Genomic DNA, 22,205 nt, shown 5'->3' with positions numbered 1-22,205 from the left:
ATCTTCAGTGTTTAGCGGTCCCACTTCTTCTTTCTTTTTTTTCTTCTTATTTATATGGCTATAGAACCTGTTACTATTGGTTTTAATTCCCTTTGCAAGGTCCAACTCTACATGGCTTTTGGCCTTTCTCACTTTATCCCTACATGTTTTGACCTCAATAAGGTAGCTTTCCTTGCTAATCCCTCCCATCTTCCACTCCTTGTAGTCAGTGTTGTCTGTGTTGCAAACAATAGGGTTGTGAGTTCAATCCTTGAGGGGGCCATTTAGGGTTCTGGGGCAAAATCAGTACTTGGTCCTGCTAGTGAAGGCAGGGGGCTGGACTTGATGACCTTTCAAGGTCCCTTCCAGTTCTAGGAGATGGGATATCTCCATTAATTTATTTATTTAATTTAATACTGCTTCTGTAAAATGTTGCATTTAAACTTCACAGAGATGACCTTGGGAGCCCAGCCTCCCTCTTTGTTATCGGTGGCTGAACGGCTGTGCAGAATTAGAAAGGGTCCAAGAAGAACTAAGGAGGATTTTCTGCATGATGTTATGATGCTTTCCACCGCCAAGCAACAGGAATTGAAGGAGTGGCGGGACAGTGAGAAGAGGGACTAAAAGGAGAAAGTGGCATGCCAGAATGGAGCCATGGAGCGGCTCTTAAAGGTTATGGAGCGCCAAGCAGACACGCTCCAGGTGATACTAGCTCTTCAAATCGAGCAGCTCTGCGCCTGCCCTCCCCTGCAGCTCCTGTCACAAAAAACTCTTTTCCATGCGCCCCCCAGACACCGCCAACACCCTTATCAACCTTCTGGCTCCAGTCTATACCCACAGCATTCCACTCCTCCCTCCTCACAGTCAAGCACTGCAGAATCCCACCACCCACTTCACTCAACACCCATCCCTCTGAGTTTGACCCTGCTGAAATACAGTACCCGCTGCATTGTATTCCAAAGGAGAAGGTTGGATATGATCACTGGACATACACAAGTCTTTAGCCATCTTGGGATCTTCCCTTCCCCCATCCCCGTCACTGCTGATGGTTTTTCTGTTGTTTTTGTTTAACTCTCTCCTCTGGTTGTGGTCTTTTAATAAAAGAATTGCGTTGGATTGAAAGCAATCTTTATTCTATTAATTGAAAGCAAAAAGAGCCCTGCAAAGCAACATACAATTATGTTAAACCCACATATTGCATCATGTGCACCAATCACCTCCTAGCATTACAAGCACTGCACTCCTGAGCATATCAACAGATATTAGTGGCTTTCAGCTTCAAATTGCTGCCTGAAGGCATCCCTGATCCTTATGGCCCTGTGCTGTGCTCCTCTAATAGCCCTGGTCTCTGGCTGTTCGAACTCAGCCTCCAGGTGCTGAGCCTCTGTGGTCCAGCCCTGAGTGAAGCTTTCACCCTTCCCAATATTATGTCGTGTACAGCACGCGGCTGTAAGCATAGGAATATTGTCATCGGCCAGGTCCAGTTTCCCATAGAGGCAGTGCCCGTGGGCTTTTAAACGTCCAAAAGCACACTTGACAGTCATTCTCTGCTTGCTCAGCTTGTTGAACCGCTCCTTGCTGTTATCAGGTTGCCCTATGTATGGCTTTATAAGCCAGGGCATTAAGGAGTTGGGGGGGGGGGGGTCTCCCAGGATCACAATGGGCATTTTGACTTCCCCTATGGTGATCTTCTGGTCCAGGAAGAAAGTCCCTGCTTGCAGCTTCCTGAACAGGCCAGTGTTCTGAAAGATGCGTGCATCATGCACCTTTCCAGACCAGCCTGCGTTAATGACTGTGAAACGCCCACGGTGATTCACAAGCGCATGGAGAACCATTGAGAAATACCCCTTGTGATTAATATACTCAGTGGCTAGGTGGTCTGGTGCCAGAATTGGAATATGCGTGCCATCTATCGTCCCTCCACAGTTAGGGAAGCCCATTTGTGCAAAGGCATCTACAATGTCATGCATGTTGCCCAGAGTCACGGTCTTTCGGAGCAGGATGCGATTAATGCCCTGCACACTTCCGTCAACACGAGTCCAACAGTAGACTTTCCCACTCCGAACTGATCAGCGACCAATTGGTAGCAGTCTGGAGTAGCAAGCTTCCGCAGTGCAATTGCCATGCGCTTCTCCAACAACAGGGCAGCTCTCATTCTCGTGTCCTTGCGCCGCTTGGCTGGGGCGAGTTCATCCCACAGTCCCATGAATGCGGCTTTCCTCATCCGAAAGTTCTGCAGCCACTGCTCATCATCCCAGATGTGCATGACAATGTGATCACCACTCAGTCCTTGTTTCCGGAGCCCAAAAGCAACGTTCCAATGTGGTCAGCACTTCCGTGAATGCCACAAGCAATCTCGTGTTGTAGCTACTATGTGTGGCGAAATCAATGTTGCACTCCTCTTGTCTTTGTATTTTAATGAATAACTCCACTGCCACTTGTGACATGTTGGTCAGAGCGAGCAGCATACTGGTCAACGTTTTGGGATCCATTCCTGCAGCCCGAAGAGGCAGGGTGCACAATACATGAACTGTTGAAAGATGGTGCCAAATGCGGACAGAAGCACAGGGATTGCTGGGATGCGAAGCAATGCATCACAGGTCATTGGGACAGGACCCAGGATGCCCCGCCACCTCCTCCACCTTCCCACAGCTCTTAGTGGCAGAAGAGGAAGAGATGCTCTGTGGATAGCTGCCCAGAGTGCACCGCTCTGAATACCGCAGCAAGTGTGAACACGCTATTGCGCAGGCAGCTGACAGTGTGAACACACAACAACGGTTTCCCTTCAGCGTTCTCTGAGCGGTGCTTTAACTCTGCCAGTGTAGACGTGACCTTGGTCTCAGTTTAGCAGAATCCCCCTGAACAAGGTCGGCCTTATGGAGAGGTGGGCAACTGCCCAGGGCACTGTGATCAGGGGTCATCTGGTTAAGAGGCAAGGAATGGGTTAGGTCTGGGGTGTGAGGCTGTGGAAGGGAGCGTGGGGCAGTGGGGGAGACAGCGGGGCCTGGGGGCAATGAGATGGGTAGGGGGCTGGGTGTGTGTGTGTGTGTGTGTGTGGAATCCTTGGGAAGTAACGGGGGCCAGGGGAGACTTTTGTGGAGGTCAGGGGAGGCAGTGGGGCCCAGGGGTGGCACTGGGGCCCAGGGGCAATGGCGGTGGAGGCAGTGGGGGCCGGGGTGCCACAATACAAGTTCACCCAGGGCACCATTTTCCGTAAGGCCAGCCCTGCCTCTTAAAGTGAAAATTCAGCCTTCCAAAGGCTCACCCTCAATTGTCACTGCAGGGCTGAAGGGAAGACTTCACCCAGAGTATTGTGGAAGACAGAGAGAGGGATCTTTTGCCAAATAGACCCTCTCCTGTTACTGTAGAATTCTGTTTATAATAACATAGTTGTTTTTTTTGTGATGGGTGTTTTTGGAGGGAAGAGACAGCTTGTGGTTTAAAAAGAGATGTTAACTCTTACTTTCTTCTCTGAAGGCCACCAATGCTCACAGGCAAGCTTTTTGCAGCCTGATTCCCTTATCAGTCTCAGATTTCAGTGTGTTGAATTTGTTGTGGTAATTGAGTTACTCATTCTTCACTCTACCTATTGTTTGCGGGTTTCATAGCCAGAGAAGTTCTTTCTGGGTAAAAACTATCCATAAGATTTAGATAGTGTTGGTGAAAGCCCCATTAAGACCTCTTCTAAAAAAAATCAAATCAAATTGTTTAGCTGATAGTTTTGAACCTTTGAAGTGCTGAACAGGTGTATACAGTGATGAGCTGCCAAAATCTTAACAACCGGTTCCCTACCGGCACTTCGGCGGCAGGTCCTTCAGTGCCTCCGAAGACCCAGAGCGAGTGAAGGACCTGCCGCCGAAGACTTGGAGCGCCGCTCGGTGAGTACAAGCCCCACGTGTTTTTTTACGTGGTTTGTTTTTTTTAGTCATCCCTGCCGGGGCCCTGTCAAAACTGCTCGAATTGGGCCCTGCACTTCCTAAAGTTCGAATCGGCCCTGCACATCGGGGTTGCAAAATTGTATCAGGGTTCGGGTAGGGAAGGCTATGCCTCCCAAAACAGCTGTCCCCCCCCCTCCATCCGACCCCCCCCACATCCTGCCCCCGATTGCCCCCCTCAGAATCCGCAATCCATCAGCCCCCCCGCTCCTTGTCCCCTGACACCCCCTCCCGAGACCCCCCCACCCTAGCTACCCCCTCCCCCAGATCCCACCTCCTACCCAACTCGCCCCGCTCCCTGACTGCCCCAACCCCTCTTCACACTCCTGCCCCCTGACTGCCCCCCCCCCGCCTGAACCTCACTGTTGAATAATAGCTGACTGTGTCTCCAAATATAATACGTATGTAGGCAATAAGTCAGATTTAATAATCTTTATTGGATTCTGATATTTATTGCAAAATTGAATTAAGTGCTTTGATGAAGCAGTTTTTACAAGCACTAGTATGAATTGAAGCTAGCAGTTACATTAATTTAATCTCTATTCTGTGGATATGATGAAAAGCTTGGCAAGAATTTAGACAGTAGCCATGGCAAATGTTACAGAACACCATTGTGGGTAAGGGATTATATAGCTACTGCCAGTGGCTGTAAACAAAAGAAATGATGTTTTAACAGTTAGCCAGTGAGAAACCATAGTATTTCCATTATTATACAAACAGGTCTTCAGGTCATTGCCTTTCTTCCTGATGTGTTAAAAGCAATTACATTGGTTAATAAAATTCAAAGACAAGTTTTATTTTTCCTATTCACAAAGTGTAACGGACAGATCCTCTTTAGAATGCTGGCTGATATAGTCTTACCATTATCTCTCCTGCTATTTTTCTAAGTAAAATAAGTTACATATTTAACCCTGTCTGAAACAGAGAGACAGATTAACATGAATAGTTAATACAGGCTTTAAAAACAGAACTATAAACTGGAGAAAATGAGGCAAAAATAGAAAGGAAATGTAGAGGAGAGGATTTTGCTAGGGGAACAACAGCTATTATTTAGAACACACAGACAGGCAACTCACTGCCCCCTGGGATCCCATGCCTTTCCCTCCCTGAGCCTCATCACCCCCCCGATTCCTCCCTCCCCCAGCCTCGTCACCCCCCAATTCCTCCTCTCCCCGTCTTACCTTGGGCTCCAGCAGGCTGCGAGCTGCAGTCTGATTCAATCAGCCTACAGCTTGTAGCCTGCCGGAGCCCAAGGTAAGAGGCGACTCAGAGGGGAGGAATCGGGGGGCGGGGGGAGAGGGGGATGAGGCTGGGGGGAGGAATCCGGGGGTGACAAGGTTCGGGGAGGGGAGGAATTGGGGGTGACGAGGCTCGGGGGAGGAATAGGGAGGCTGCGCGGCAAACCAGGGGAAGGTAGCGGTTGGGCAAAGGACACTTGGCTCTTCAGCTGTACAGAGCCGAGATGTCTCCCAACAGCAGCCATGACGTATGGTAACCCTAACAAATGGTTCTAAACCGGCTTCTACATTTAACAGCCGGTTCCGGCGAATTGGCTCCAGCTCACTACTGGGTGTATAGTAGCGCTAGCCTTTTTTCAATAAATGCAAGTGATCAGGGTTTTAGTTACATAGATTTGTAACTGGATACTTCAGTAAATAATAGACTTTCTAAAATTATTTTTATCACCTTTTTAAAATCTGATTCATCTTATCGATGTTTTGTATCATGAATGCAAATGCATGTTGACAGCTTCCACCACTCCCCATTTGCTGTTTAGGAGAAATAATGAATTCTATGTGGATTTTGCGAATTGAGACATGGAGGAAGCATTGCTCAAATTTTAGAACTTTGATCATGTCTCTTTAATTGGCTGTACCTTGGCTAATTTAATCTACTGTGGATAACTTCTACAGGAGCTTTAACTCTGATATAATTAAATACAAATAGAAACAAATGCCCTAACTTTTTCCCCATGTATTTTTCCTCTCTCTTTGCCTGTACCTGAAACATCATTATAATCCACATTTTAAAACTGTGACTTGCCCCTCTTCCTTCCAAATACCACTAATGTCTTCAGGGCACATCAGACACCATTCTTCTGCGACAGTGGCCAAATGAACAACTGTCCCTTTCAAATCAGTTACATCTGCTCCTTAATAGGCCTGATGACTTACTGTTGAGTAGCTCAAGGCACTTTCTTTCCTGAGGATCTGTGACAGTGCACAAACCATTGTATGGACTCTTATTTTGAGTGGCTCATTTCAATTTAGTTTAAACCTGTTCTTCATCGATTTTAAACTAAACCAAAATAAGCCTGGTTTAAATTAAAATAAGAATGTCCACACAGCTGTTTGTACAGGTTTAACTAAATTTGTTTAAAATCACACTTTAGTTAAATTTGGAGGGGAAACTTGCTGAATTTTAATAATGGCCATTTATTACTTTTGAATCTGTTTTAATTTCTGCTGAGTTATGTTAGCAAAATCCCCTTTGATAACCCACAAGTGAAATTAAAACCAAACAAAACCAACTGTACAGCTGTGAGATTGAACCTTCCAATCACTGGTCATCAGGTGTCTTGTGTATGAGTTGTATTTTCTGTCCAGTTTTTAAAATTAGAAGCTTCTTTGGGCAGGGACCACATCTTCTTGAGTAGATTCCCACAACTATAGGTGGTGCTCAATAGAGAATAAATAATACTCCGTTATTTGACAGGGACATTGAATAATAATGTCTGTGATAAGTCTACCTTTAAAGGGAAATACTCTGTTAGTAGTTTAAATATACTGTAGTCTGATTACGTTTTACAGCAACTTAAAATTCATGATGTTTTACTATGATAAAAGCATATCCGTTGTTCCAGATATGCTCTTTGGAAAAAGCAGACTCCTTACAGTGACATTGCTTTGGTTTTCAGCCAAGAAAGCAGGCTACGCTGACTGCCTGACTGACAAATAACTTTTGCTTCTGGAAAACACGAATGATAATTTTAAACACTATTAAAAATATCCAGTAAAAGCAGTATGCATATTGTTTTGTTTATGTTGATATATAATTTTACTCAATAAATGGATTGTATCAATTTTTCTCTACCTAGTGATGAGATCTTATTATATAAATTCATACTCTACTTCTAACTTCTGGCTTTGTTGTCTCAGGTGTATTGAGCTAGTACCATGGTGTGACCTTGACCTTAAGTAATTTTGTAAGTGGCTCACTGTCCATTCAGGGTAAGAATAGTGCAGTTGGACCACAGACTTACTCATTGCTCTTTCAGACTACACAGTTACTCTTGTATCTGGATGACCTGTTCCCTCAAAGATGCTGTTTCAAACTAACAAAAAGTGATTTGAATGCTTCTCATTCAATTTTTCTGAAACTCGATATGCTCAAATTGAGTTGGAGAGCTCATTTAAAGCATTTTCATGCTGAAGGATATCTGGTCTATTGTAAACATGACACTTCATTTGTCCTAAACAAATTATTTATCACCTTGAATGGGTCTGGTCTTTAAACTACTTTCTTATTAGTCTTTCTGTTATTTGACTTTTATTTCTGTACAGCCTTTAGTTGATAGGCTTATTATGAGAGTGCAGCATAACACATTTGAAAGAGTCTGCAGTGTTATGGGATTTAATCATGGTCTTTACACAATTAACGAAGTCCCTTTTGAGCCTCTTGGGGTTTGTTTACACAGGGATACAAGACCCGCAGCATGTTTTTAGCTGGCCTAGGTCAGCTGGCTTGGGCTTTGGGGCTAAAATTCACTGTGTAGACTTTGGGCTCTCTGGGATCCTGTACCTCACAGGATCCCAGATCTTGGGCTCCAGCCCAAGTCTGAATGTCTACACATCTATTTCTCAGCCCTGGAATCTGACCCCCACAAGCCCAAGTCAACTGACCCAGGCTAGCTGTAGGTTTTTTTTATCCCTGTGTACACATACCCTTTGATTTGCAAGACCAGGTTTCTTACATGGGCTGTGTTTCTGCCTAAAGTTCATTATGTTTAAAAAATTGATTTTTCAGAGATGCTGAGTTAGCTGGTATTTGTACTGACAGAATTCAGTGGAAGTTCTGGGTGCTTGGCATCTCTTAAAATCTAGCCACTTTTACTTAGGTGCCCAAGTATGGATTGAGTTCTTATTTTAGGCACTCAGGTTTGAAAATTATGGCCTGTTTCCAGTGGTGGTCTTGCATTTCCCATTGGTTGTCTGGAACTGTCAGCTATCACTTGATACTTGTTTTTGCTGCGCAGTTTTCTCAGATGTTACCTGTAACTCAAGTCCTGTCTGCACAAAAAAACATTTAACCTAAGTGGGGAGGTGTTTTTAACTTGTTTCCTGTCCTGTCAGGGGTAGGCTAAAGCCTGAGTTATCACAGCTCATCAACAGCTAACTTGACCACTCTGCAGTGTGGATGCAGGTCTGCTCCACTTGACTGCTCCAGCGCCTTTCTACAGTTCCCGTGTCCAGAAATGACAGACAAGTTCTCCCACAATTGATGGGAAAAGAATTCATGAAGTGGCTCAGCTTACTGCAGTGAAAATAACCATGGGATGTCCCCCTACAAGTCTTAATGTCACTCACGAATGTATGCAGCACCAGCATGGACACAGTAGCTTCGGTGGTGTTTTTGCATTGTAGCTGCTCTTATGGGAGTGTAGATAACTGACGTTAAATCTGTTGGGAAGATATACTGTTGGAAAACCTATTTTCTAGAAGAATGCCAGCATCCAAATTGCTCATCTTTTTTTAGAGTCTGCAGGGCAGACACAAAAAGCTTGCTTCATACAGTTATAAAGTGTTGCCTGACACTGCTAAGCGTCTATTTCTGAACTCCTAGAAATCCACCGTTCCTGCTTATGTATTGTGATGTTTATCTTCCATCTTGTGCATATTTTTAGTCATAGTTTTCACTTTAAAAGTAGACTATATAGTTTCTCCTTTATATAGAGACCAATATATAGCATTTTACCTATACATGTGCATATACATACACTCTTTACTGGTCAGAAGCTCTGACATAACGCACTACAATGCACCTAATTTTCTGCCTTGAGTTAGAGAACACGAGAACTTCTGAAAGCTTGTGTGATCTTTCTGGGTCAGAGGCAGTGTGGCTTCAACAATAAAGAATCTTTGGTACAAACAGATTTCTGAGAAATAAAAATACATTTTTTCTGTTAAATCTAATAAAACCCATGATTTTCAAAACAGTTAAGTGATTTCGGATGCCAAACTTGAAACATACCAATACAGCCTAAATTTCAGAGGATGGATGTTCAATGCTCCCTAATCACTTTTGAAAATCTGGACCATTCTTCCTTTATTGTTTGATAATTTAGAAGCTCTTAACAAAATAGTATAAAATAGTTGTGGACAGCTGGAGAGCTTGCTTTTCTTTCTGACTGACTAAATCCTGCTTCTCATTGCTGTTTTAGGCAAAAGTGGTTGTCCTCAAGACTTTAATAAGATATTGTGAATGTATTAAGTCCCCATTATGATACTTCTTAAAAGCATAAAATGAGGTTGAGGGATTCAAACCCACAAATTCCCTTCTTTTAAAAACTGTCAAGATGAATTATGCTTATTTTTAAAGATGGAAAATGAATTTTATTGTAGGCCACCAAAATTATTTTCTTGACAATAAAAAGTTATGAATGAGATTTTGCAAAAATATTACAGCACAGCTGTTGGATTGATAGACCTTTTAAAATATACACAGGCTTTTGTAAAGGTGATGAGTAAAATGCTTGCCCTTCCTTGCAGCTTAGCAAACTTTCTTTTCAGAGATGTGATGTGTCGATCTACTGATAACTGTGTTGCAAACAAAAACAGGACCCCCATGCCATTGTATTACTTTGTTTACTAATTTAGAGCTAATAAGATATCTTCCAATGTTGAATGTGTCAGTCAAAGCAGTCAGTCACTAGACATAATACATGTGTACTCTGGACTCCTAGAATGGGGGAAAAGCACTGGTAGGCAGGATTTCTGGGTTCTGTTTGCAGCTTTTTACAGGCTTCCCATGTGATCCTGATACGAGAGTTTGTAGGACACTTTCATTTTGAAAGTCACATTTGTATGAAATTTTATATCTATTATTGTTATAGCATTTAATACTATTGTACCAGAACACTTTCTTCAGTTTATTTCCTTTTTTTCCACTTTTGTGTGTTTGACAGCACTTGGTGTAATACAGCAGTTTCAGCTCTCTCATTGGTCAGTTTCTGTATGGGTCTTGGACCCAACTGCAGGAGAGAGAAATATGGTTTAAAATGGGAAAATGTGATTGTATAATCACAAAAATTGTCAGTGGAACTCAGAGGTACATGTCATATCTGAAACTGTTTAGCTAATTTTTTCCTAATTGACTAGTTTTTAGTTAATGATGTCTCATTAAACTTTCTGTGCCTCAGATTCTTCATCCATTACATAGGGATAATTTCTTGCCTCACAGGGGTTTATGAGGCTTAATTCATGTTTGTCAAGAGTTTGGGATCCTCTGTATTCTGCATTAGAGGGGTAGCAGTGTTCTGTATTCTGCCTCACTTCTGCAAATCACTTTAGCAAATGCTTATGTCCCATTGAACTCAATGAAACTTAAGCACATGCTTATGCTTGATGAATCGGGGCCTAAATAATTACAAAATATTGTTTTTATTATATTGCTGCAGTTTTTGATAGATGTTCTGATAAGCATAATCTTTGTAAAATATCCTTGTAAAATAATTCATAGAATGAAAGAGGTTAAGTGAGTCAAAAACAGGAGATTCTCCATTGTCTTAACACTAACTCCTTTTGCTTAATTTCCTGGGTACTCCTGAAGGCAGGCATTTCCTGTAATCACCTTCCCTTCTGTATGTCATCACTAAAGCAAATAACTACAGCTAGATCTTCAATTTATAATCTTCAAAGCTACTGTCCCTAGCTCTGTTTCGATTACAGCCTATCATAAACTGTATCTTCAGCTTTACGTGCCTGACTGCAGAGAATTCTTGTCCTGAGTTCCTTCCCTACACATTTAATTCTTGCCCGTCCACTTCCAAAAGGAGGGAAACTACTTTAAAAGAGGAAACTTATCCACGTGGCATGATGTTAGACCCAGCTGTCCACTACTGCTAAGTCTGGTGTTTTTGACATCACAGGTTGTTGTAATTGAATTACATTTTAGTGTCTCTTTCAGCAGATCCTTTTGTACAGCTCTTTAACATCTTGCACATACTATTAGAAATAATTGCTTTTCAGTAATGGTACTATTTATAACTGGCACATATAGACCAGAAAGCGTACATAATGCTACATGATTTTAAAATATCTTTACAGCATGAAAGAACAAACTCTGATTCTGTTTTAATAGCTTAAAATCTGAGTATCGGAATAGAGTTTGATTTATATTTTGGTTACAAACACAGGCTCAAGCAAAAATGAAAATCTGTTTAGTTTTTACTTTTTAATTCCATGAAAGTATAGAGTAGGCGCTCCTCTTCACTCCCCATCATATGCATGTCAGTACAACTGAAGAATGGTGGGATTTTTCATTGCCATGGCGTAGAGCTGGGAAGTGCACTTTGACCTTTTGTAGAGCAAAGGAGAGAATAAGAGCTGAGCTGGTCTATAAACTACTAGACTGTGGGTGTGTAAAGCAAGCTGTTCAGCATGACATGAAATACTTGCTTTGAATTCTATGAAATGGGGACCTGCCAGTCTGTGTGCACTCCATTTGCTCATAGACCGAAGGGGTGGATCTAGAGAGACCATGTGTCTCTTTTCAGCAAGATAGCCTGAGCTCAGGAGACCAGATAATTGTTCTGTTAATCTCCCTGGAACCCTTACGGCTGGGATGAGCAAAGAGAGCTGCTTAAACTCCTTGTCTAATCAGGCTTCAGAAAAGGATTTTTTTCAAAAACTGGTTTCTGATTTTATATGTGCAAATTCAGTGATTGGTTACACAAATGCCTTTCTGTACACACGAGTTTGGTAATAGCATGTGAGAGTGCAAATTTAGAAGCCGACTAAAGTAGGATAGTCTGTGGGAGGAAACCTCTGGAGTAGCTATCTCTGATGAAGGGGTACTAGATATTTTTTCAACTTTCTTGTTCAAACCTATTCACAAGAGAGGGCACTTTATTTTGGGTAGTCCTATGTTAAAGTAAGCTTGAGTTTTATGTCTAAAGTCTTGTACTTCTGTGACATAAGCATTTCAGTCAACAGCAATGTGTCTTTTGCCTATTCCAGTACAATGTAAATACATCTATGTATTAACTGTTTTGCATCTCAAAGCTTTATAAATCTGACGGTGCTATGCATTAATCTACATTAAAATAGTTTGAATACTTTGTGTATATCTGCCACTTGAATCTTTCCTCATGAAGAAACACGGTAAATTATATATGTAAGCTACTGTCTATCTTCAAAATGTATGGGATACCTTCCTCCTGCTTCCTTTGCACACCCTATCCCGCAAAAACCCTCATACCTTGATCAGCCATCAGATTTTTTTTTAACATTAGTTGTCCTAACCTCCACCTAGTAGAATGAAATTATTCCAGGCAAGTTGAAATCTTGTTGGTCCAAATTCCCTTGGAGTGGATGAAGATTGCCAGTCAGATGAAAATGTGACTCACCATAGAAACAGCTCACCCTGTAGCATAGATATGGTGAATTAACCAATCACTTTCTGGCACATTCATATTTAATAGAAAACATAGCAACAAAGATGTTAGCATGACAACGGCAGCATCTGCCCAAGAGAAATTTTTTTGGGGAAAAAATGCCTCTGAAAAAAGGATTCCCTGGAAAGTAATTTTTAATGTATGCTTCATCACAAAAAATGCTGTAGGTGGGTACAATATCCTAGCAATTAAAGTTGTGTATAATAAATTATGGTTTAGATTTGATATGACACACTTAATGGCTTACAAATGACATAGCTACAAGCAAATGAACAATCTTCCACTTGTGAAGATAAATGCCATATGAGACCAAACCATTATATATTAGAATTACAGTTTCTGTTTTGTCAGGGGAAAAATGCACAGGATTTTTCAGGAAATAATACAGGTAGTACAGCCCAATTTCATGAGCATTTAAAAAAAATCCTCCTCGGGTTGTTGTCAGGCATGTACTTAATGTATACAAGGTTTGTCTTGAATGGGACATTCTGTAGGTACAGCGGTTTTCTCATGCACTACAAATTGCAGGATTGGGACCATATTGAGCTATCAAATACAAATTACAATCTGGGTTTGATATAAACCCCCAAGAGCAGATTCTGAGTGGACTAAAATATTTGCCCATGTTCTCTTGTCTGTCAGATTAGAGATGGAAGAGATCTAAGTCAGTTATTTCAGATCACTTTCCTTGGCAGAGGAATGGAGAGAGAATGAGTGTGAATGTGTGTGCGTGCGCACACTGTTTGACTGTGTCTTGATAAATTATTTGGTTTTGACAGAGAGAAGGAGCAAGAAAGGGAAGAACAGTTAATGGAAGACAAGAAAAGGAAGAAAGAGGATAAGAAAAAGAAGGAATCTACTCAGAAGGTAGGTTTGATATTTGATATTTCCCTACTCCCAATTGTTAAATATATAGAATCCTGTTCAGCAAGTGTTTTGCTTCTTTACTTACTGAGTCTTTGTGAAAATGCTTCATTGTCTGAAGTATGGCAATGCCTCATTGAGGATTCTGGGTTTTGTGTTAGTTTGCTTAAAGTTTAATTGTATGGTATGGTTTGGATTTCTTTTGTTATTTTTAGAGGACTGGAGGGAGGAGGAGGATGTTATAAAGCAATATTGTAGGGGGACTGAATAGTGGTGGTTCTGATCCTTGCACCTCCAGCTGTGGTGTGGGTTTTTTTTTTTTTTTTTTTTTTTAATATATACTTCTCTCTGCAGTGAAATTGAGTGTCAGCTCAAAACTTACATTTGGGAGAGGAAAGATAAATAATGGGTTTTTTTTATTTTGAGGGGGCATAAAAGAGAAGGAATAAATGGATATTTAATAGTAAAGCCCCTTTTTTGATACATCTTTTTCTGAATCTTCAGTCTTAGAGAAATGTGTGTGGTTGGGGGGGGAGGGGCATTGTAAACAGTTGTTGTGCCCAGCTAGAAATTCTGAGCAGGCAGTTTGCTAATCAAAGTGTTACCTGAAATGGCTTTCAAGAAGTCTAGAAAATTGTTTCAGGAACTGACAAAAGTTGTAACGTGAAAAGGGTCTGTTTGAAACATTTCCATGGTTGTATTAATAAGCATCCATTTAAATCAGGAGCACTTCCTCATAAGTGAAGCTAACTGCTATCTGTTCTTATGATGCCAAAAAAGCCTATTCATGTCACGGAGTACTTCAGCTGGTATTGTTTCAGTTATGCTGTGTGGATTCTTACTGAAAGGGCTACACTGAAATTCTCCCATGCCAGTTTCACTTTGGCCTATAAGCTTGTCTAAATGCAATTGTTCTTTCAATTTAACTACCTTCGTTTAGGAACTGATATAGTTAACAGTGTAGCCTCCAGTGTGGATGCATTTATAGTGCAGTTACATTGATATAAAAGTATTATTATCAGTATAGCTTGTTTGAGTAAATTTACTAGAAGATCTGATTTCATTTATCCCAAACCTGTTACAAGAGAGTTTCTGAATTTGCTGATTGGGGTTTCTTTAGTCCATCTGACCACATTTCACTTCCCTATCCCTACTTAATAGTGGAATATAAAAAATAAAATAACTGACATTCTTCTTTGAGTGTTTGTTCATGTCAGTTCCAGTCAGGTGTGTGTGCACAGTTGTCAGAAGATTTTCCCTTAGCAGCTCCCGTCGGGTCAGCTGTGGATCCCCCTGGAGTGGCTCCTTCATGGTGCTCAATATATGACCCTGCCAACCCGGCCCTTCCTCAGTTTCTTCTTACCACCAGTGACTGTCATTGGAACTGTGGTCACCTACTTAGCAAGTGCTTCCCGTAGCGTTCTTCATATAATTAGCTTAGTCTAGTTTAGCTGTAGTTAATCTTAGTTATTAGTTGTATATATTGTATATAGTGAGGTTTGGGAACAGGTTTCCCCAATCCCAACCCCACTTTGGGTTCTAGGGCATGCCGCGAGAGCCCAAGGCTTTAAACTCTGCAGAACCTGCAGTAAGCCTGTGCTAACAAGCGACCCCCAGGACTTGTGTCTGGGGGAGGCGCACCAGACATAAAGCTGCAGGATCTTCAGGACTTTTCGCCCCATAACTAAAAAGGAGCAAGATTTCCGATTGAAGCAGTTGCTCATGGAATCCGCCCTTCGTCCCCCAGTCTGCTGTGGACAGCCAGGACCCTGCCCTGAGCGCGTCCGTATGGAGTGCCCCGGCCTTGGTATGTAACATAGTGCTGAGGAAGGACTCTAGTCTAAGAGACCCTCGGCACCGACACCGCAGGATGCAGAGGCAACCCGGCACTGCTTGCATTCACCGATGCCATACAAGCGGCATAGAAAAGCCACCGGGGTGCTCCCCAGTGCAGAAAACAGTGGGACCTGCAGGCGCGGTACTGGGATGTCCCATGAAGGAGCCCTCGGCGTCCAGGCAGCAAGAGTCTGCGACATCGACTTCACTTCCCACGGCACAACGACTCCTGGGATGGGCAGTGCCAGGTGGAGGAGTTGGAGTTACCCTCCACCCCGGACACTTTTGAAGCCGCCAGAGACTTAATATTGATGATGGCTGCTCAGCCCCTGGTGATCAGAGATAAGCCCCAGCTGCTGCCGCGACCGGCACCGTCTAGAACAAGGGTGGGCAAACTACAGCCCGCAGGCCACATCCGGCCCGTGGGACTGTCCTGCCTAGCCCCCGAGCTCCTGGTCCGGGAGGCTCGCTCCCGGCCCCTCCCCCACTGTTCCCCCTCACCCGCAGCCTCAGCTCGCTTGCTCCGCCGCCGGCGCAATGCTATGGGCGGCGAGCTCCTAGGGCAGCGCAGTTGCAGAGCCGGGCCTGACTCGATGCTCTGTGCTGCGTGGTGGTGGCAGTGACAGCGTGGCCCAGCTCCAGCTGGGCAGCATGGCTGTAGCGCCGCCAGCCACCGGTGCTCCAGGCAGTGCGGTAAGGCGGCTGGGAGCAGGGGGGAGGGGTGTGGATAGAGGGCAGGGGAGTTCGGGGTGGTGGTCAGGAGGTGGGGGGGGGATGGTGGTCGGGGGGGGGGAAACGGGGTTGAATGGGGGCAGGGGTCCTGGAGGGCAGTCAGGAAGGAGGGGGGGTTGGATGGGGTGGCAGGGGGGAAGTCAGGGGACAGGGAGAAGGGGTGGTTGGATGGGATAGGGGTCCTGGGAGGACCATCAGGAATGAGAGGAGGGGTTGGATGGGGTGGCGGGGGGCCAGGGGCCGTCAGGGGACAGGGAGTGGGGATGTGTGGATGGGGCTGGGGGCCATCAGGGAACAGTGGGGGTTGGATGGGACAGGAGTCTGGGGGAGGCAGATAGGAGGTGGGGGCCAGGCCACAACCCCCTCCCCTAACCGGTCCTCCATACAATTTATGAAACCCGATGAGGCCCTCAGGCCAAAAAGTTTGCCCACCCCAGTCTAGAAGCTGCACAGTCTCAAAGACTCCCGGGTGACTATGAAGTTGTTGGATATGCACACCCCGGCAACCCAACAACAACATTTCAAGCCCCAACTGCAGCAACACTGTCCATATCCTCCTTGGCTGAGGCAGGATTTTTATAGGTGACTGGGCAGGAACGGCAGGCGCAAACCTTCCAGTTCCCCTTCTGGGCAGGGCCAACGCCTAACTGAAACTTCATCGGGCTCTAAAAAGGCCTTTTGAAGGGACACCCGAGGATGGCACACCTGCCATGACACCAGATCCTTCCTCATGTTTTATGAATCATCTATCCCATTTCTTGGTCCCAAATAACATCGGACCGCTGGGTTCTTTGCACGGTAGAAGTGAGATATTCTCTCCAATTCTGTTCTTCCCCTTCCCCATCCCCCTTCAGGGACTCTTCTCGAGAGCAACTCCTTATCCAGGAGGTGCAGGTGCTTCTTGCAGCAGGGGCAGTGGAGGAGGTCCCTCAGGAGCTAAGGAGCAAGGGATTCTATTCCCATTATTTCCGATTTCTCTGGCTTGTGGTCGACCAAAAACATTATCAGTTCACGGTCCTCCCCTTTGGCCTGTCAAAAGCACCCCAAGTGTTCACCAACTGCATGTCTGTCATAGCAGCCTTCCTCCAAAGGAGGCAAGTGCAGGTATACCCATACCTCAATGATTGGATGCTCAGGGGCCTCACCAGGGAGCAGGTGGAGTCTCAAGTCCAATTAGTCAGATCTACTTTAAACAGACTGGGTCTCCTCCTCAATGTGAACAAGTCAACCTTGTTGCCGACCCAAAGAATAGAGTTCATTGGGGCGCTACTGGATTCGGTATGGGCAAGAGCGTTTTTGCTGGAGAACCGATTCCAGGTCATGATGGACATTATTCAAGGCCTCATGTGATTCCCGACCACCACAGCAAGGGGATGCCTGAGTCTCCTGGGCCCATGGCAGCCTGCACTTCCATGGTCCGCCATGGCAGACTGAGGCTCAGGCCACTCCTGTTGTGGCTCGCTTCGGCTTATTGCCTGGAACGCAACAGCCTGGACATAATGGTCATGGTGCCTGGGCAAGTACTCAAGTCCCTCCAATGGTGACTTGACCCTCAGGCAGTCTGCAAGGAAGTTCCATTCAACAGGCCCCAACCCTCCTTGTCCCTTGTAACAGACGTGTCACCTCTGGGATGGGGCATGCATTTGGGAGACCTCCAAACACAGGGCTTATGGTCATGGGAGGAGCTCCCCTTCATATCAATATCAAGGAGCTCAGGGAAGTATGGTTAGCATGCTAAACCTTTCAGGCCCGGCTACGAGGTCGATGCGTGGCAGTGACGACGGACAACAGCACTGCCATGTGTTACATCAACAAGCAGCGTGGAGCCCGTTCCTTCCTCCTATGTCGAGAAGCACTCTGGCTGTGGGAATTCTGCATAGCTCATTCCATTCGTCTGGAGGCATCCTATCTCCCAGGAGTTCAAAACAAACTAGCGGATCACCTCAGCAGATCATTCCGCAATCACGAGTGGTCTATCCATTCAGATGTCGTCTTCGAAGGGTGGGGGTTTCCCCAGGTTGACCTGTTTGCCCCCGATCTGTATTTGCTAACCCCATGGTAGGTCATTTCCTCAAGGGTTTGGAATGCCTACATCCTCAGACCAGAGAGCCTGTCTCAGCGTGGGATCTCAGTCTTGTCCTCTCAAAATTATTGGGACCCCCTTTTGAGCCAATAGTGACTTGCTTCCTTCTCTATCATAGAAGGTAGCCTTCCTGGTGGCCATCACATCAGCTAGGAGGGTGTCAGAGCTAAAGGCTCTTACCTCTGATCCACCCTACACAGGCTTCCACAAGAATAAGGTGCAACTCAGGCTTCACCCAGCCTTTCTTCCCAAGGTAGTGGCACTCTTTCATACTAGCCAAGACATTTTTCTACCTGTCCTCTATACTAAGCCTCATGCCAGTAGTCGAGAGCAGAGGCTACACTCATTGGATGTTCGACGAGCGCTAGCATTTTACATCGCGCACACTAAGCCGTTCAGGAAATCGAACCAGCTGTTTGTAGAGGTAGCAGACCGGATGAAAGGACTCCCGGTCTCATCTCAAAGAATATCTTCCTGGATCATGTCCTGCATCCGCATGTGCTACGAGCTGGCCAAGGTCCCAGCCCTGGCACTTACGGCACATTCCAGGAGGGCACGGGCCTCGTCAGCGGCGTTCCTGGCCCACGTCCCGATACAAGAAGTTTGCAGGGCAGCAATGTGGTCCTCGGTGCATACGTTGACCTCTCATTATGCTATTACCCAGCTCGCCAGAGATGATGCAGCATTCGGCAGAGAGGTGCTCTAATCAGCATTTCCTTAACTCCTACCCCACCTCCGGGGTGGAGGTTGGGAGTCACCTGATTGGAATTGACATGGACAAGCACTCGAAGAAGAAAAAACGGTTACTCACCTTCTCATAACTCTGCTTTGAGATGTGTTGTTCATGTCCATTCCAATACCCACCCTCCTACCCCTCTGTTGGAGTAACCGGTAAGAAGAACTGAGGAGCCACCTGGTTGGTGAGGTCACCAGAAGGCGCCACTCCAGGGGGCTCCACAGCCAACCCGACGGGAGCTGCTAAGGGAAAACTTTCCAACAACTGTGCATGCAGTGCGCACACACCTGATTAGAATGAACATGAACAACACATCTTGATAAATAACAGTTACGGAGAAGGTGAGTAATCATTGTTTTTTGTTGTTTTTTTTTCAACTAATGATGTGCAGAGCCAAGAGCTGCTTCACTAGCACCCTCTAAGAAGACACTGGTGACCTATGAGGCTAGCACACTGGTATTTCAGTGATACAAGAGCAATTTGGAAAGCTTGTTACAGAAAATCAGACTGCTGTTGTAAACTTGTAATACTTCAAGTACAGGAGAAGGAAGCAGCAAGAAGAGGCAGCTAGCTCATTCAAAAGATTATTGATCATCTTGAAACATCACTGTTGGATCTTGTTGAGTGTTCAGAGTTCTGAATGTAGAAGTCAAATGCTGGCCACTTTTAGATCGTTGTCCACTGCCTGTCAAAGAATATACAACATGACTTTCTCTAGTAGTTTGCCATTGTGGTATCCACCCAAAATCCTGGGGAAGATGACATCTGTTTATCTTCTAGAGGCTCGTCTTGTAGTAATGTTTTTAGGGGAAAATATCTGGGGATAAGGGGAAGAAAGTCTTGATCAGCTGAAGAGGGATGAGAGGCTTTTTGCATTGTGTTCAAGAACACAAGGTGGTAAATAGGTTTTAGGACATCTACGGTTACGTTTTAACAGAGTGCTTATAGATGTGAAGTTGTTAAAAATTGGTGTTCTGTGTCAAAGAATTTCTTCTTCATGTGCTTGTTCGTGTCAATTCCAATCAGATGTGTGCGCACGCATATGCACAATGGCTGGAAGATTTTTCTCTTAGCATCCATCAGGTCGGCCTGGGTGCCCCCTGGAGTCGCGCCTTATTGGCGCCTAATATATAGCTCTGCTGACCCGCCACCCCTTCAGTTCCTTCTTACCACCAGTCACAGTGGCTGGAACTTCCATTGGCTCTTGCTCAGCAAGTTTTCTTCTGTATTCCGTGTATATAGTTAATTAGTTGTTAGTAGTACTCCAGTTAATAGTTAGTAGTTGGGGGTTCCCCCCCCCCCCCCCGGCCACTCCAGCCTCAGCGCTGTGGCATGCCCTGGTCCCCGGGCTTTAAGAGCTGCGTGGCTTGCGCCAAGCGCATGCCAAAGAGTGACCCACACTTGTCGTGTCTTCGGTGCCTGGGGGAGACCCATCTGAAAGATTGTTGTAAGATCTGCTGCGAGTTCCGCCCGAGAACACTTAAAGAAAGGGAACAGTGGCTGAAGGTGATCCTCATGGAGGCAGGCTTATGTCCCCACTCTGACCTGGGCTCGAGAGACCAGACCCCTATGGCGACGTCCTTGACGTGGAGCGCCCTGACGCCGTTGGAGACTTTGGCGCCTAGGAAGGATTCCTCCAGGGATGCTCGGCACCGCCGCAGCTCTTTGTGGGGCCTATCTGATAATAGGCACCACTCCTACTCGCTGGTGCCTCAAAAGAAGAAAAAGCCGGACGACCGTTTTCCTCAGGCTAAGCCTTAAGAAGTGCGACCCTAAGGGGGCCACTCCTTGGCGTCTCCTTCCGGGGCCATGTCGACTCCGGTCCAGGTGAGGCTGTCGAGTCCAACCCCACTTCGATCACCAGCGCCTACACAGCAGCTTCAGCTCCCATCCACACCGGAAGCATACCAGGCTGCTAGAGATCTCCTCCACCTGATGGCACCGTTCTCGCCTGCCAGTGAGGAACCCTCAGTGCCGGCGGAGCCCCGTCCTCTGGTGCATTCTAAGGGAAAGCCAGCTATGATGTCGAGGCGCTCCCCTTCGCCTTGTCCATCGGTGCCTACATGCTTCAGCAGAGAGCCTTCCCGCTCCCTGAGCTCTCGATATTCGAGGCACCAAGGATCGGCTCCTCCGTGGTCTTCAGTGTCTGAGACCTTGGAGTCGGAGCCTGACTCCTATTGCTTGAGTAGGAGCAGAAGCCATAGAGCGAGGTCTGGCAGAGACAGAAGGGAGCAGCAGGCGTGGCCTCCACAGTGGCAGAACCTGCCTCAGTGGCCCTTCTGGACTCCCTGAGCTTTCACTAGGGCCAGGGAGGAACCCAGGGCCCACGCTCAGTGGCGTCTTCAGTGGCCTCTGCCACTTTCGTACCGCCGTCCGCTGTGCATCCGCCCCGGCGCCTACAGTCCCAACGCCTTTGCCTCTGGCACCGTCGTTGACTCGAGCACTGTGCTCAGCTCCAACTTCAGCACCGGCCTTCACTACATCGACACACCCGTCTCCCACCCCTGCACCATTGTCGACCTCGATGCAGGCACCTACAGCTCTGGTGCTGATGTCGGCACCGGGCTCCCTGACCCCGGCGGCTCCTGTGAGCGTACCAATGCAGCTCCCTCCAGAGACACCGATGCTGACTTTGGCGCCGACGCCTATGGTCCCAGCACCGTCATCGGCACCACCTCCTCCAATGCTGCCCCAGGAGTCACGTGATCCGTCCAGGGCAGATGGTAGGGAGCTTCCACTACCGGCACATGCTTCCTCCCGGTCTATCGCCAGATGAAGCATTGGCAGGGATGACCATAGCTCCTGCATTAGAGGATAACAGAGTTTTACAGCAGTTGCTACGCAGGGCTGCCCAAGGTCTGGACATCAAGGCTGAGGAGGTCATAGAGGACACGGATCCCATGGTGGACATCCTAGCACCCTCGGGGCCTTCACGCATTACCCCTTATAAAGACGGTGGTGGACACCACCAAGACCTTATGGCAGACACTGGCATCCCTGCCACCTGCTGCCAAACATAATGAGCAGCAGTATTTCGTCCCCTCCAGAGGCTTTGAGCATCTCTACTCCCATCCATCTCCGGACTTAGTGGTCATTGACACGGCTAACCAGCGGGAGAAACAAGGTTTCCAAGGTCCTTCCCCAAAGAATAGGGATGCTAAACACTTGGACCTCGTGGGTAGAAAAATCTACTCCACTGGTGGTTTGCAACTCCGTATTGCTAACTAGCAGGCCATTGTGAGCAGGTACTCTTATAACATCTGTGCTTCAATGGCGAAGTTCACGAAGCTCGTCCTGTGAGACTCTCGGTCAGAGTTCACTGCCTTGGTGTAAGAAGGGAAATTAGTCTCCCACGCTTCATTACAG

The 22,205-nt window shown here is 45.9% G+C and overlaps 1 protein-coding gene across 5 annotated transcripts in view; it reads left to right on the top strand.

The window, feature by feature from the left end:
- The window catches only part of TNRC6B (trinucleotide repeat containing adaptor 6B), a 211,491-nt gene that overhangs the window by 125,034 nt on the left and 64,252 nt on the right, over positions 1 to 22,205 (top strand). For all 5 annotated transcript variants that reach the window (XM_054031143.1, XM_054031135.1, XM_054031161.1 and 2 more), the window contains one exon: positions 13,368 to 13,455. In XM_054031143.1, coding sequence (XP_053887118.1) covers positions 13,368 to 13,455 — 88 coding nt within the window. The remainder of the gene's footprint in view (positions 1 to 13,367; positions 13,456 to 22,205) is intronic.

Source organism: Malaclemys terrapin, chromosome 1 (assembly GCF_027887155.1).
Source record: "Malaclemys terrapin pileata isolate rMalTer1 chromosome 1, rMalTer1.hap1, whole genome shotgun sequence".
NCBI lineage: Eukaryota > Metazoa > Chordata > Testudines > Emydidae > Malaclemys > Malaclemys terrapin.
This window is presented reverse-complemented; position numbering and strand designations above follow the sequence as displayed.